This window comes from Salmo salar, chromosome ssa18 (genome assembly GCF_905237065.1).
Source record: "Salmo salar chromosome ssa18, Ssal_v3.1, whole genome shotgun sequence".
Lineage (NCBI taxonomy): Eukaryota > Metazoa > Chordata > Actinopteri > Salmoniformes > Salmonidae > Salmo > Salmo salar.
Window position 1 is genome coordinate 31,919,425 of NC_059459.1, and position 17,466 is coordinate 31,936,890.

Genomic DNA, 17,466 nt, shown 5'->3' on the forward strand with positions numbered 1-17,466 from the left:
GAAGAGTGGAAAAGGTACCAAGGTACCAAACTAACCTGCTGTTTCTACCAATAGGTACCAAGGTACCAAATTATCCTGCTGTTTCTACCAGTAGGTACCAAGGTACCAAATTATCCTGCTGTTTGTACCAGTAGGTACCAAGGTACCAAATTATCCTGCTGTTTCTACCAGTAGGTACCAAGGTACCAAACTATCCTGCTGTTTCTACCAATAGGTACCAAGGTACCAAATTATCCTGCTGTTTCTACCAGTAGGTACCAAGGTACCAAATTATCCTGCTGTTTGTACCAGTAGGTACCAAGGTACCAAATTATCCTGCTGTTTGTACCAGTAGGTACCAAGGTACCAAACTATCCTGCTGTTTGTACCAGTAGCTACCAAGGTACAAAACTAACTTGTTGTTTCTACCAGTAGCTACCAAGGTACAAAACTAACTTGTTCTTTCTACCAGTAGCTACCAAGGTAGAAAACTAACCTGCTGTTTCTACCAGTAGCTACCAAAGTACCGGACTACCTAAACCAGTTTCTAGGAAGGCTACTGTCCTAGTTTACAGTTCTTACAGTGGATTGGATATCCCATACACAGATTACTGCAGGATTTAACACAAAACAAACAAAATGTTCATGGATCCTACCTGTATTATTTTATATAGACTTATTCTAGCTTCTAACTGTGTTCTCTTTGACCACATGATATATCAAATGACCAATTGGCACATTTCTAAGGAGATAAAGTTATTTCTTTCAAATGATTAAATAGATGATGTTTATGAGTGCAGGTCATTGGATTGCTCTTGGGGCTACAGCACCCAAGGTTGCATCAATATATTTTTCTAGAAGTTGCACTAAACAGATATTTTGTATTTCGAAGGGATATTTGAGCTGAATATTGGTTTGCAGTGTGAGACTAGTGGAAAAGCCGTTACTCTTGTTTCGAAAGCTCTGCTAGCTAATCCCTATTCTATCTGTTTGAGTTGGAAGGCTGGGGGCTGTTAGTGTGTGTCTGTCTGTGTGTGTGCGTGTGTGTGTGTGTATACATGTGCGTGTGTGTGTGTGGGGGGGGGGGGGCTTTTCAAACAAAGCTGAACCTCTGGGCTTTTCAATGCAGCCTGGACCTAATCTTAATCCTTCCTCCAATCACAAACCAGGAAAGATGTGACTGAGTGGCCAATAGCAGAGATAGACAGATTTGTGGAAAAATAACAAGACACAGTTATTCACTGTACAATACACAGGAAATGTCCAAATACTTGAAAGTGATCCACGGTGTTTTCTAAAAATACTTTTTCAGAGATGCTGGATTAGAAATGAAACATACAATCACAAATCTCAATGCAAATATCAACACAGGAACTGTACAGGTAACTGCACTATACAGGTAACTGCACTATACAGGTTACTGCACTATACAGGTAACTGCACTATACAGGTAACTGCACTATACAGGTAACTGCACTATACAGGTAACTGCTCTATACAGGTTACTGCACTATACAGGTAACTGCACTATACAGGTAACTGCACTATACAGGTAACTGCACTATACAGGTAACTGCACTATACAGGTAACTGCACTATACCGAACATCATTCCAAAATCATGGGCATCAATATGGAGTTTGTCCCCCCTTTGCTGCTATAACAGCCTCCACTCTTCTGGGAAGGCTTTCCACTAGATGTTGAAACGTTGCTGCAGGGACTTGCTTCCATTCAGCCACAAGAGCATTAGTGAGGTTGGGCACTGATGTTGGGCGATTAGGCCTGGCTCTCAGTCAACGTTCCAATTCATCCCAAAGGTGTTTGATGGTGTTGAGGTCAGGGTTCTATGCAGGCCAGTCAATTTCTTCCACACTGATCTCAACAAACCAATTCTGTATGGACCTTGCTTTATGCACGGGGGCAACTTCCTGAAACAGGAAAGTCCCTTCCTCAAACTGTTGCCACAAAGTTGGAAGCACAGAATTGTTTAGAAGGTCATTGTATGCTGTAGCGTTAAGACATCCTTTTGCTGAAACTAAGGGGCCTAGCCCGAACCATGAAAAACAGCGCCAGACCATTATTCCACCAAACTGTACAGTTGACACTATGCATTTCTCTAATTTCCCTCACTAACTTTAAACATCAGCTATCTGAGCAGCTAACCGATCGCTGCACAACTGTACATAGTCCATCTGTAAATAGCCCACCCAATCAACCTACCTCATCCCACATATTGTTTTTATTTACTTTGTTGCTCTTTTGCACACCAGTATCACTACTTACTCACCATCATCTGCTCATCATCATCTGCTCATCTATCACTCCAGTGTTAATCTGCTAAATTGTAATTGCTTTGCTACTATGGCCTATTTATTGCCTTACCTCCTCACGCCATTTGCACACACTGTATATAGACTTTCTTTTTTTTCGATTGTGTTATTGACTGTGCGCTTGTTTATTCCATGTGTAACTCTGTGTTGTTCTTTCTGTCGCACTGCTTTGCTTTATCTTGGCCAGGTCACAGTTGCAAATGAGAACTTGTTCTCAACTAGCTTACCTGGTTAAATAAAGGTGAAATAAAAATTACAATAAAATACAATTTGGGCTAGTAGCGTTCTCTTGGCATCCGCCAAACACAGATTCGTCCATCGGACTGCCAGATGGTGAAGCGTCATTCATCACTCCAGAGAATGTATTTCCACTTCTCCAGAGTCCAATGGCGACGAGCTTTATACCACTCCAGCCGACGCTTGGCATTGCGCATGGTGATTTTAGGCTTGTGTGCTGCTGCTCGGCCATGGAAACCCATTTCATTAAGATCCCGATAAACAGTTCTTGTGCTGACGTTGGCAGTCCCATTCTGTGCGCTTGTGTGGCCTATCACTTCGTGGCTGAGCCGTTGTTGCTCAAAGACATTTCCACTTCACAATAACAACACTTACAGTTGACAGGGCAGCTCTAGCAGGGCAGAAATTTGACGAACTGACATGTTGGAAAGGTGGCATCCTATGGCGGTACCACGTTGAAAGTCACTAAGCTCTTCAGTAAGGCCATCCAATGTTTGTCTATGGAGATCGAATGGCTGTGTGCTCAATTTTATACACCAGTCTGCAATGGGTGTGGCTGAAGTAGCCGAATCCACTCATTTGAAGGGGTGTCCACATACTTTTGTATATATCGTTTATGTAAACCATATGCCATTGCCGTCTCAGTCACCAGATTTCAACCCAACTGAAGACTTATGGGTGATTCTGGAGTGGCGCCTGATTCTTGAGTGGCGACATTTTCCACCACCATTAACAAAACACCAAATTATGTCATTTCTGGTGGCTCGTGGTGGCCCAACGCCCTATTAAGACACTTTATGTTGGTGTTTCCTTTATTTTGGTACTTCCCTGTATCAGGACTGCTGTAACACATTGACATTTATCTTGTTTACGTATGTGTGTGTGTGTGTGTGTGTGTGTGTGTGTGTGTGTGTGTGTGTGTGTGTGTGTGTGTGTGTGTGTGTGTGTGTGTGTGTGTGTGTGTGTGTGCGCCAGCATGTCTAAGTTTGTGTTTTCTGTCACCATCTACATACCTTATCAGTGGAGACTAAAGTCCTCCGATCATTAGCTCCACTACTGGCTCCTAATATTGATTAGCTCTGGTTCAAAGATCCGGAGGCCTCACTCAGTCAGTATAATGAGCCAGTCTGGATAGACGAGTGAAGGGACAGAGGAATGAAGGGGTGGAGGAGAGAGGGAGGAATGAAGGGGTGGAGGAGAGAGGGAGGATTGAAGGGGTGGAGGAGGAGAGAGGGAGGAATGAAAGGGTGGAGGAGGAGAGAGGGAGGAATGAAGGGGTGGAGGAGAGAGGGAGGAATGAAGGGGTGGAGGAGAGAGGGAGGAATGAAAGGGGGAAGGAGGAGAGAGGGAGGAATGAAGGGGTGGAGGAGAGAGGGAGGAATGAAGTGGTGGAGGAGGAGAGAGGGAGGAATGAAGGGGTGGAGGAGAAGGAGAGAGGGAGGAATGAAGGGGTGGAGGAGAGAGGGAGGAATGAAGGGGTGGAGGAGGAGAGAGGGAGGAATGAAGGGGTGGAGGAGAGAGGGAGGAATGAAGGGGTGGAGGAGGAGAGAGGGGGGAATGAAGTGGTGGAGGAGGAGGAGAGAGGGAGGAATGAAGGGGTGGAGGAGAGAGGGAGGAATGAAGGGGTGGAGGAGAGAGGGAGGAATGAAGGGGTGGAGGAGGAGAGAGGGAGGAATGAAGGGGTGGAGGAGAAGGAGAGAGGGAGGAATGAAGGGGTGGAGGAGAGAGGGAGGAATGAAGGGGTGGAGGAGGAGAGAGGGGAGGAATGAAGGGGTGGAGGAGAGAGGGAGGAATGAAGGGGTGTAGGAGGAGAGAGGGAGGAATGAAGTGGTGGAGGAGAAGGAGAGAGGGAGGAATGAAGGGGTGGAGGAGAGAGGGAGGAATGAAGGGGTGGAGGAGAGAGGGAGGAATGAAGGGGTGGAGGAGGAGAGAGGGAGGAATGAAGGGGTGGAGGAGAAGGAGAGAGGGAGGAATGAAGGGGTGGAGGAGAGAGGGAGGAATGAAGGGGTGGAGGAGGAGAGAGGGAGGAATGAAGGGGTGGAGGAGAGAGGGAGGAATGAAGGGGTGGAGGAGGAGAGAGGGAGGAATGAAGGGGTGGAGGAGAAGGAGAGAGGGAGGGATGAAGGGGTGGAGGAGAGAGGGAGGAATGAAGGGGTGGAGGAGGAGAGAGGGAGGAATGAAGGGGTGGAGGAGATAGGGAGGAATGAAGGGGTGTAGGAGGAGAGAGGGAGGAATGAAGTGGTGGAGGAGAAGGAGAGAGGGAGGAATGAAGGGGTGGAGGAGAGAGGGAGGAATGAAGGGGTGGAGGAGGAGAGAGGGAGGAATGAAGGGGTGGAGGGGTGGAGGAGAGAGGGAGGAATGAAGTGGTGGAGGAGGAGAGAGGGAAGAATGAAGTGGTGGAGGAGACATAATTTAACCTCAATACAGTGCCTTGCAATACATCCCCCTTGGCGTTTTTCCTATTTTGTTGCATTACAACCTATAATTTAAATAGATTTTTATTTGGATTCCATGTAATGGACATACATAAAATAGTCAAAATTGGTGAAGTGAAATGAATAAAATAACGTGTTTCAAAAATTCAAAAAAATTAAAAACGGAAAATTGGTGTGTGCATATGTATTCACCCCCTTTGCTATGAAGCCCCTAAATAAGATCTGGTGCAACCAGTTACCTTCAGAACTCACATAATTAGTTAGATAAAGTCAACCTGTGCGCAATCTAAGTGTCACATGATCTGTCACTTGATCATATATATACCTGTTCTGAAAGGCCCCAGAGTCTGCAAAACCACTAAGCAAGTGGCACCATGAAGACCAAGGAGCTCTCCAAACAGGTCAGGGACAAAGTTGTGGAGAAGTACAAATCAGGGTTGGGTTATAAAAAAAATATCTGAAACTTTGAACATCCCATGAAGCACCATTAAATCCGTTATTAAAAAATTGAAAGAATATGGCACCACAACAAACCTGCCAAGAGAGGGCCACCCACCAAAACTCACGGACCAGGCAAGGAGGGCATTAATCAGAGGGGCAACAAAGAGACCAAAGATAACCCTGAAGGAGCTGCAAAGCTCCACAGCGGAGATTGGAGTATCTGTCCATAGAACCACTTTAAGCAGTACACTCCACAGAGCTGGGCTTTACGGAAGAGTGGCCAGAATAAAGCCATTGCTTAAAGAAAAAAATAATCAAACACGTTCGGTGTTCGCCAAAAGGCATGTGGGAGACTCCCCAAACATATGGAAGAAGGTAGATGAGTTAGATGAGTCTAAAGATGAGCTTTTTGGCCATCAAGGAAAACGCTATGTCTGGCGCAAACCCAACACCTCTCATCACCCCGAGAAGTCCATCCCCACAGTGAAGCACGGTGGTGGCAGCATCATGCTGTGGGGATGTCTTTCATCGACAGGGACTGGGAAACTGGTCAGAATTGAAGTAATGATGGATGGCGCTAAATACAGGGAAATTCTTGAGGGAAACCTGTTTCAGTCTTCAAGAGATTTGTGACTGGGACGGAGGTTCACCAGCAGGACAATGACCCTAAGCATACTGCTAAAGCAACACTCAAGTGGTTTAAGGGGAAACATTTAAATGTCTTGGAATGGCCTTGTCAAAGCCCAGACCTCAATCCAATTGAGAATCTGTGGTATGACTTAAAGATTGCTGTACACCAGCGGAACCCATCCAACTTGAAGGAGCAGTTTTGCCTTGAAGAATGGGCAAAAATCCCAGTGGCTAGATGTGCCAAGCTTATAGAGACATACCCCAAGAGACTTGCAGCTGTAATTGCTGCAAAAGGTGGCTCTTCAAAGTATTGACTTTGGGGGGGTGAATAGTTATGCACGCTCAAGTTTTCAGTTTTTTTGTCTTATTTGTTGTTTGTTTCACAATAAAAAATATTTTGCATCTTCATAGTGGTAGGCATGTTGTGTAAATCAAATTATACCCCCCCCAATTCTATTTTAATTCCAGGTTGAAAGGCAACAAAATAGGAAAAATGTCAAGGGGGTGAATACTTACGCAAGCCACTGACCTAAACATGAGATAATTCATTGCATCAAGTCAGTGCCGTCCAGCCACTTATATTCTTACAATCTACTCCGACAATATTACAACAATAATAATGCTATATTATAATGTCTGTCACACATCAACAATCATACAGGGTTGCTGTAATTGTTGATATAATCCACAACATGTTATCAATATCTGCCAATCTATTATTGTCTTATCAGTTTTACTGTACAGTAGTTAAATAGCAGAAAACAAATCATTCAGTCAATGTTCATTCGGGCTTTAGACTATGGTGATATCGTTTATTTGAATGCAGCTGCCACTGTATTGAAGCCATTGGACGCCGTTTATCATAGCGCACTAGGCTTTATTACGGGCGATAGGTACAGTACACATCACAGCATTCTATCAAAAAGTAGTCTGGCCTGCTCTTAAATTTCATAGATCAATGCATTGCTCTCTTTTTGTTTATAAAGACCTCTTGTGCAAACTTCCTCCATACCTTAATTCATTGTTGAATTGCAGACATACAAGTCATCAGAACAGATCACACTCTAGAGGTCCTGTTGATCTCTACAGAATTAGATCAATCTGCATTCAGTTTTTTTGTTCCCCGTTTGTGGAATGATCTGCAGAGCTCTCTGCACCTTGATGCTCTGGTGCCTCCAGGGCAGTTCAAGTTGTTCATGAAGGAGCTCATTGTTGATGAATGTGTTTGCTTGTAGTATCATATATATGAACATTTTTATAAATTGTGTCCATGCAGGGCTCCCTTGGAAAAGAGGCCTTTGTCTCAATGGGACTCCCTGCTAATACAGGGGGGAAACCATCTAGATTCACCCAGTTGATAGTTGTAGACGTGTGTCTAATAGTTTTGGTCTGTGGGGAGAACAGTGCAGATGGTGACAGTAGCCTTAGTCAATTTCCCCTGTGATCGTCACATATTGATATGACCATCACATGATCACATGGATTCTTGTTTAATCTCTCCCTGAAATGGGAGACATGTTGATTTGTTCATAGTGGAAGTCATACCAGACAAATGCTGTAAAATGCTCATCCTAATTATGTTTCCACCTGCTTTAGCATGAAAAAAGACGTACCAACACAAATCCACAAAAAAAGATCTGATTGAGGGTGCATTAGCTCGACTAAGAGCTAAAATGAATAAGTCAAGTAAATAAATTGTAAAAGTCCCAATCTCTAACCCTGCTATCTTGTGGTATTGATGTGAATGTCTGGACAGTGGCATACGTCCATAGGTTCCAGCAGTGGGGAGGTTAGATCAAAGCTGCATGGTCAGTGGGCTGAATGATGTGTGTGTTTGACCCCCACCTCCTCTAATTAGAGAGGAAATGGCTCCTAAATCTATTAGTACTTTGTTTGTCCACCCAATATGGTGACACAACAGAATCTGTTGCATGTTAAGAACACTGAGGAAACACCTAACTGTGACCATCCATGTGATACATCCAAGTGAATGGTTGTGGCCACCAGTCCACTCACTAAGTCGCAGTGCTTTGAATGCGAATGATTGAGCATTGAATGAGAATTTGATTCATTTTGATGCTATGGCTGGGCCCCTCTGTGTGTCTGTGTGTGTCAGTGTTACTGATGGAAAGAGACAGACATGCAGTGCGCCTCTATTCATCACCACCATAGACATTAGCATATCTCACAGAGGGTCACCAAACAACCTAGCCACCTGTAGCTGCTGTAGCCTGCCTGACTAAACCACAGGACCCCCACACACTCAGACAAGAGTGTGGTGGCAGTGAAAGGTTTGTGCGCTACAGTGAGTTGGTGGCACCTTCATCGAGGAAGACGGACACGTGGTAATGGCTGGAGTGGAATGAGTGGTATTGTATCAAATAAATCATTTTGATGCCATTCCATTTGCTCCGTTCCAGCCATTATTATAAACCGTCCTCCCCTCAGCAGCCTCCTGGTGTGTGTGTGTGTGTGTGTGTGTGTGTGTGTTTGTGTGTGTTAGAGAGAGAGAGTTGTGTGACAAAAAGGGGCAGAGAGGTAGAACAAATAGGGAGAAAACATATTGTGCTTTGCCTTTAATTCAATTTAGGGGCTTTATTGTCATGGGAAACATATGTTAACATTGCCAAAGCAGGTGAAGTAGATAATAAACAATACAAATGAACAGTAAACTCTCTCTCTCTCTCTCTCTCTCTCTCTCGCTCTCTCTCTCTCTCGTTGGAGTGCATGCTGGGAGTGAGTCGTGAAGCAGGAGTGATTGTGAGAGCGACTGGAATTATCTTCACTCTATTGGTTTTTGGTGTGTGTATATATATATATATATATATATATATATGTGTGTTGATTAGTTTAGTTGTTTTAAGGGTATCTTGTCTAAAATATCACTAAGCACGTATAGGGGTGGTGGGATCGTTGAGGTTGGTTTTCGCGAGGGCACAACCAGCGGGTGGGGCTGGTTGCAATGGCCACTCGCGGAAGTTTGGAGTTTGAAAAACTTAGTCGGCGACATGGAGTAAAGATTCCTGCTGCGGCCGGGGTTTCAGTGGAAGAATGTAGCTTGGCAGTGGGTGCTATCATTGGGTGTGATAGTATCAAATCAGCCTCAAGGATGAATAGCGCTGTAGTGATATTCTTAGATTCCATTGAAAAGGTGAATACGATAGTTGAGAGTGGTGTTGTGTTGCGGGAGACACAGACACCGGTATTTCCGCTTATGAATCCGGCAAAGAAAGTTATACTTTCTAACGTGCCACCATTTGTTAGAGATGAAGTGTTGGAGCGAGAGTTATCTCGTCATGGTCAAATTGTATCAACAATAAAGAAGGTTCTTTTTGGATGCAAATCTCCGTTGCTGAAACATGTCGTGTCTCATAGGAGACAAGTGCATATGATTTTAAAAAAGGACACTGATGAACTGAATTTAGCATTCAGTTTTAAGATTGATGGATTTGATTATGTCTTCTACGCTTCTACTGAATCAATGAAATGCTTTGGCTGTGGAAGAGAGGGGCATTTGGTGCGTAATTGTCCCGAGAATGAGCACGCAGAGCCCGGTAGTAGCTCTAGTGCCGGTGCAGCTAACGCACCACCGCGAAGGGATGAACATGCTAAGGGTGCAGGGGAAGGGAGAAGGTGGGCAGATGTGGTAGGAAAAGTAGGAGAGGAAGGCATTGTGGATACGGGGGCAATTGTGGTAGATCAGAACAAAGAGGGAGGGGAAACAGTCGGTGAGATTGCGACTGCCGTCGCTGAGGTGGTGCTGGAAAATGAAATTGGAGGTCAAGAGGAGATTGAAATAATGGAAAAGGAAGCAGCTGTTTTCAAAGTACCGAGAAGTAAGAGGAAGAATGTAAGGGGTGGTGAAGGGTCTAATTCCAAGAGGAAGGTAGAGATTAATAATTCATTTGAAGATAAACAGGTTGTAGAGATGGAGTTTTCTTCTGGGGAGGATAGCGAGAGTGAGTCATCTGACGCGTCACAACAAAATAGTGAGATAAATGGGGTGGAAGGGAGGTATGGGATTGAGAAGGTACGTCAATTTCTGAAGTTGACAAAAGGGAAGAAATATATGCAGGATTATAATGTAACAGATTTTTTCCCTGAAAGTGAATTGTTTATTGAATCAGCAAAGTTTCTGATGTCAAAAATAACAGGGGGGAAGTTTGACAAGCCCTGAAATTGCTAGACTCAAGAAAGTGGTCACGAGAGTGATAAGTGATGAAAATTCTAAAGAAAATGAAAGAGTTCAATCGCAGCTTTAAGTATGTAAAGAGATGTGGTTTCTGGGTATTCCTCTGTATTTTTTTTTCATCCATGAGCAGTTTTAAGATTTCTTCTTTAAACGTAAATGGGGCAAGAGACGTTAAAAAAAGAGCCATAGTGTATGAGTTAATTAGGGGAAAGGGAAGTGACATAATTTTTCTACAAGAAACGCATAGTAATTTGGAAAATGAAGTTATGTGGCAACAGGAGTGGGGGGGGACAGTGGTGTGTAGTCATAAAAACTCAAAAAGTGGGGGTGTGGCCATCTTGTTCTCAAAAGGGTTTTTGCCTTTGTCATATGAGGTTGAAGAGGTAGTTGAGGGGAGGTTATTAAAAGTTAGAGTAAGGTATGAAAACATCACTATGTGTCTGATAAATGTATATGCCCCAGTGGTGGCAGTTGAGAGGGTATGCTTTTTTAGAGACATTATCAAATACCATTGAGAAATGTAACAATGAAGATTATTTATTTATTGCTGGGGATTTTAACTGCACAGTCAGTGATTTAGATAGAAATCACAAAGAACCTCATATAGCCTCAAGGACTTTTTTAAAACGTCTCATTGTAACAAATGAACTGTGTGATATTTGGCGGAGTCAACATGGAGGCACAAGGCAGTATACCTGGGTGCATGTGAGAGAGAACACCATCTCTATGGCCAGGTTAGATAGGTTTTATTGTTTTGAGCATCAATCTCAGGTCTGTAAATCAAGTGTGATAACCCCAGTGGGTTTTTCTGATCATTGTTTAATAACAGAGGTGGTGTTCATTAACGATGTAAAACCTAAAAGCGCATACTGGCATTTTAACATAACTTTATTGAGTGATGCTCACTTCAGGAAATGTTTTAGTTTTTTCTGGGAGAGGTGGAGGTCTCAAAAGGCCAGTTTTGTATCCCTTCAACAGTGGTGGGATATAGGGAAAATCCAGATTCAACAATTCTGTAAGCAATACACGAGGAATGTCACCAAGGATATCACCAGATCAATGAAAGCCCTAGAGACTGAAATAGTGGAACTCATGACGTTGGTTGAGACCACAGGAGATCGAGGCCACACTCAGGCCCTCAAGAGGGAAAAAAAGCTGCATTGGCAGACCTGCTGGGTATCAGAGCACAGGGGGCATTGGTGAGAAGTAAGTTTCAGGGAATCTCTGAAATGGATGCCTCATCCAAATTTTTCTTTGGTTTAGAGAAAAAGAATGGACAAAGAAAAATGATTCATTGTCTAAAATCTGCTGTTGGACAAGAGCTCACTAGACCTAGTGAAATTAGAAAGAGGGCAGTAGAGTTCTATGCTGAGCTCTACAAGTGTGAGTACAAAGAGGATAAAAAAGTGACACAGCAGTTCCTTGATGGACTCCCACAGGTGGCTGCAGAAGCTCAGGTTGAGCTTGAGCAACCATTGTCTTTGCAGGAGTTATACACTGCATTAAAAGGCATGGAAAATGGAAGGGCACCAGGCATTGATGGGCTTCCCGTTGATTTTTTAAAGTCTTTTTGGGCTATGTTGGGAGAGGATTGGCTAGCAGTAGTTAATGATAGTTTAACCGGAGGGTTACTACCAATAAGCTGCAGAAGGGCTGTCCTCACCCTACTGCCCAAAAAAGGGTGACCCTAGGGAGGTGAAGAACTGGAGGCCGGTGGCTTTATTGTGCACTGATTATAAGATCCTGTCAAAGGCTTTGTCCAACAGGTTGAGGGAGGTGATGGGGCAGATCATACATACGGACCAGTCCTACTGTGTGCCTGGCAGGCAGATAGGGGATAACATTTCTCTGATTCGTGATTTTTTGGACGTCTCTAGGGCTATTGGGTTGGATGCTGGTCTAATTTCAATTGATCAGGAAAAGGCATTTGACCGAGTTGAACATCAATATTTATGGCACACTTTGGAGGCGTTTGGGTTCAGCTCTGGTTTTATTGCCATGATAGAGGTGATATATGGTGACATTGAAAGTGTATTGAAAGTTAACGGTGGTTTGAGTGCTCCTTTTAAAGTGTGTAGAGGTATTAGGCAGGGATGTTCTTTGTCGGGAATGTTATATGCCATTGCTATAGAGCCATTACTAAATAGCATTAGAAGTCGCATTGAGGGGGTGTACCTTTCAAGGGATATTCCTCCTATTCGTCTCTCAGCCTATGCTGATGATGTAGTTGTTTTAGTGAAAAATCAAGCGGAGGTGGATAGTTTGAGTCTAATGGTTGATCGTTTTAGGGGAATATCCTCTGCAAAGGTAAATTGGGAAAAGAGTTGTGCTTTACAGATTGGAGAATGGTCTGGAGGGATCATGGCTTTGCCAGGGGGGCTGGAATGGTGTAAGGGAGGTTTTAAGTATCTTGGAGTGTACCTGGGAGATGAGGGGACTATGGAAAAAAATTGGATTGGGGTGGTTGAAATGGTGGAAGGGAGGATAAGGAAATGGCGTTGGTTGCTATCTCGTATGTCATATAGGGGGCGCACTATTATAGTTAACAATGTGATTGCCTCTGCACTGTGGCATCGGTTGTCAGTTTTAGAACCACCATCTGGCCTTCTGGCTAAGATACAGGCAATAATTGTGGATTTCTTTTGGGATAAATATCACTGGGTTCCACAAAGTGTTTTGTATTTGTCAAAAGAGGAGGGGGGACAAGGTCTTGTACATCTTGCTAGTAGGGCTGCTGCTTTCCGGTTTCAGTTTATTCAAAGGTTGCTTTATGGACCGGAAAAAGTGGTTTGGAGAGGGGTGGCAGGTCTTGTATTACAGCAGGTTGGAGGATTAGGTTTAAAGAAAGCTTTATTTTTGGTTGATAGTAGCCAGATTTCTAGGGAGGGAATACCTCCGTTTTACAGAGGCCTTCTTAGGGTGTGGAGCATAATGAAGGTGTCCAGACGAACTTCAGCGGAGTCAGTGCATTGGCTGTTGGAGGAACCTCTGGTGTATGGGGCAAGACTTGATTGCACAACTGCAGCTGTTCCACATTTTTCCAAGATTCTGGTGAAGGGCAAAATCATCACCTTAAAACAGTTAATGGCCATGGCTGGGCCCGCCTTAATGGATGGAAGACGGGTGGCTGAACATTTGGGGGTGAGGTCGGAAAGGATGGTAGGACAACTGCTGGGAAGCTGCAGGAAGGCTTTGTCAGCAGAAGAGTGGGATATGCTTCATAGCCACAAGAAGAAGGTACAAGATGAAGACGTCTCATTTCCAAGACTAGGGATTACACCAAATATCCCAGAGTCAGAAAGAAAGGCGATATTACTGGATTTGAGAGGGTTGGAAGAGGTGGGTTTGGATGAGGTGAATGGGAAAGACTTATATAGGGGGTGTGTCAAGGTGTTGAATAAAGATAAATTGAAAACTAGAAAAGACACTCCATGGAGGGTAAAATTGGGCATTGATGACAAGGTAAAGCCAGCATGGAGAGCACTGTACAAGCCACCGTTACAAAAGGGTACTGGTGATATGCAATGGAGGGTTTTGCATGGCATCATTGCAGTTAATGCTTTTGTATCTGTTATTAACTCAGATGTTGGAGATGGATGTCCTTTTTGTAATATAAGAGAAACCATTTTTCACTGTTTTATGGAGTGTGAGAGGATAAAACCTCTCTTGGAGATGCTGGAGTCTTTGTTTAAAGCTGTAGGGGAGATTTTCAATAACACTGTTTTTATTTTGGGGTTTCAATATAGAAAGCAACAGAAAAGAAAATGTCAACTGTTAAATTTTATTTTGGGACAAGCAAAGATGTCCATTTTTCTGAGTAGGAAACATAAGATAGAAACGGGATATGGGCAGGATGTAAGATGTGTTTTTAAAGGATTAGTGAAAATAAGAATAAAAGTGGATTTTGAGTTCTACTCAGCTGTAAAAGATCTCCCATTGTTTGAGGAGAAGTGGGCATACGAAGGAGCGCTTTGTTTTGTAGAGGAGGGGAAATTATTTTTGTTGGAGAAATAAGTTGAATGTATAGGTTCTTTAGTTTTTAAATTTTTAATTTTTTTTGTTATTTTTGTCTTTTTTGTGTATTTTTGTCTTTTTTTTAGGAATTACATTTGGTGTTTCATTTCTGAAAAGACAGTATGTCATTATTAATGTTAACAATTGAGTAGAAAATAAAGGTTTTATAAAAACTCAAAAACTCTCTCTCTCTCTCTCTCTCTCTCTCTCTCTCTCTCTCTCTCTCTCTCTCTCTCTCTCTCTCTGGAATGTTTGGACATCACTTCCTTTTAGGTGGTTGTAGAATTGAACAGTTATTTTCTGGATGTTGATAACCAACAGGTGTAGGTCTAGTTCTGCTCTGCATACATTGTTTGGGGTTTTGCATTGTACACAAAGTATATTTTTGCAGAATTCTGCATGCAGTCTCAATTGGGTGTTTGTCCCATTTTGTGAATTCTTGGTTGGTGAGTGGACTCCAAGCCTGACAACCATAGAGGGCAATGGGTTCTATAACTGAATGAATTTTTTGCCAGATCCTAATTGAGATGTCCTGTCTTATGTTCCTTTTGATGGCATAGAAGGCCCTTCTTGCGTTCACAGCCTAGTGGAAGTTACCTGTGGTGTTGATGTTTAGGCCGAAGTAGGCTCTTTGTGTGCTCTAGGGCAACAGTGTCGAGATAAAATTTGATGTCCTGGCAACTGGACCTTTTTTGGAACACCATTACTTTGGTCTTACTGAGATTTACTGTCAGGGCCCAGGTCTGACAGAATCTGTGCAGAAGATCTAGGTGCTGCGTCACCTTGGTTGGTGACCGAAGCACCAGATCATCAGCAAACAGTAGACATTTGATTTCCGAGTCGAGTATGGTGAGGCCGGGTGCTCCAGACTGTTCTAGTGCCCTCGCCAATTCATTGATATAAATGTTGAAGAGGGTGGGGCTCAAGCTGCATGTCTCTCACTCTGTGGCCCTGAGGAAAGAAATGTGTGTTTATTGCCACTGAAGAAATGTTGGAGTCTGCTATTAATGATACTGCAGAGGAATTTCATTTGTATATTTTATCATTTTGTTTATTATACTATCAACACCACAGGCCTTTTGGGTTTGGAGGGTATGTCCCCCTCTCTCTCTCTCTCTCTCTCTCTCTCTCTCTCTCTCTCTCTCTCTCTCTCTCTCTCTCTCTCTCTCTCTCTCTCTCTCTCTCTCTCTCTCTCTCTCCTTCTCAGCCTGCCTCTCTCTGCCTCAGGGAGTGTCTACCAGAGAGGGTGAGGTGGGGGGGGATCTCTTCCCCCCTCTCAGGACCTCCCCCTGGTCTCGGATTGGCTGAGGTAGAGCTGTGTGGGGCCAGTGGGAGGCAGTCCACTAGGAGGCCTGACAGCAGACAGGGAAAAACTATCCCTCTAGCTGATATACTGTAGCTGCTCCACACACACTGCTAGACACAGACAGAGAGAGCAGGAGAGAGGTAGAGGTAGAGACAGCTGTGGAGTGAGATACACAGAACTGCAAGGAGAGAGCAATAGAGAGATAGAGTTAGAGTTTGACAGAGAGTTAGAGAGACGGAAAAGAGGCACACACAGCACTCCCCCTCCACTCACCCCTCGTCTTATCCTCGACCCTTGTCTCCCTTCTTACGACCACCTGAGGCAGAGACACACAGCTCTACCAGCGCAGGGGGAGAGGACTGGACACACACTAACACACACTCATTTTCTCTCTGTTGAAAGAAGACAGGAATACACACTTTCTTTTTGTTTTCTGTCTCCGATTCTACTCTCGTTCTTGGACAGGAAAAAAAGGATTCCAGTTTGTTTCTTCAGCACAAAGAGTTTTCCTTTATCCTCCAGAAGCCCTGAGTCACGTTGGGCCTCATTTCTTTCTCCCTCCGAGAGCTCAGAGCAACATGGCACAGGGACAAAAGAACCACAGCCACAGCAGGCAGCAGCGGAGGGGACCACTACTCACTAACCCCTTCTCCACCGTGACACTATCCCTCTCACTGTCCCTCCTCCTCCTCCTCCTCACCTCCCCCGCCTCGGCCGCTGACGAATACGACTACTACAGCTGGCAGTCGGACAACTTCCACAACGGCCGCTTCTACACCAAGGAGCCGCAGTGCCTGGACATCCCCGCCGATTTACGCCTCTGCCACAACGTGGGCTACAAGAAGATGCGCCTGCCCAACCTGCTGGACCACGAGACCATGCCCGAGGTCAAACAGCAGGCGGGTAGCTGGGTGCCGCTCCTTGCCAAGCGATGCCATGCGGATACACAGGTGTTCCTGTGTTCCCTGTTTGCCCCTGTGTGTCTGGACAGGCCCATCTACCCGTGTCGTTCACTGTGTGAGGCCGTGAGGGACAGCTGTGCCCCCGTTATGGAGACATACGGGTTCCCCTGGCCGGAGATGTTGACCTGCGATAAGTTTCCTATTGATAATGATCTGTGTATCCCCATACAGTTCGCTGGGAACCAGGCCACCCCAGCGCCAGGTAAGACCACACACACTTATTCACAACCCTATTCAGAGACCGTATACTGACTGTGAAACAGAGCCACTATATGACATGATAACGGTCCCTTCCCTGTAACTAGTTTAGTTGAGCGTCAGGTTGAATATGATTGGTGCCTTCACACCAGACTGGTTGTAGATGAGAGAGCCCCAGCCCCCATGCAGGAAACTCAGCCTTACTCCTGCTCCAGCCCCCATGCAGGAAACTCAGCCTTACTCCTGCTCTAGAGCTTGGAACAACTCAACATTACTCCTGCTCCAGAGCTTGGAACAACTCAGTCTTACTCCTGCTCCAGTGCTTGGAACAACTCAATCTTACTCCTGCTCCAGAGCTTGGAACAACTCAGTCTTACTCCTGCTCCAGTGCTTGGAACAACTCAATCTTACTCCTGCTCCAGAGCTTGGAACAACTCAGTCTTACTCCTGCTCCAGAGCTTGGAACAACTCAGTCTTACTCCTGCTCCAGAGCTTGGAACAACTCAATCTTACTCCTGCTCCAGAGCTTGGAACAACTCAATCTTACTCCTGCTCCAGAGCTTGGAACAACTCAATCTTACTCCTGCTCCAGAGCTTGGAACAACCCAGTCTTACTCCTGCTCCAGAGCTTGGAACAGAAGATATTCTAGAACAAGATTTCCGTAACATTTTTGTTATAGGCGTGTATAACCTTTGGATAGGAAAGAACAAACCACTCAAACTATTTTGAGAGTTATAGATAC

The 17,466-nt window shown here is 44.5% G+C and overlaps 1 protein-coding gene across 1 annotated transcript in view; it reads left to right on the forward strand.

Moving 5' to 3' along the window:
- The first annotated feature begins 15,637 nt into the window (after positions 1–15,637).
- LOC106577235 (secreted frizzled-related protein 5) overlaps positions 15,638–17,466 on the forward strand; it is a 38,077-nt gene continuing 36,248 nt past the window's right edge. The window contains exon 1 of the mRNA XM_014155153.2: positions 15,638–16,727. Within this exon, the coding sequence (XP_014010628.1) occupies positions 16,142–16,727 (586 nt within the window). The 5' untranslated portion in view covers positions 15,638–16,141. The remainder of the gene's footprint in view (positions 16,728–17,466) is intronic.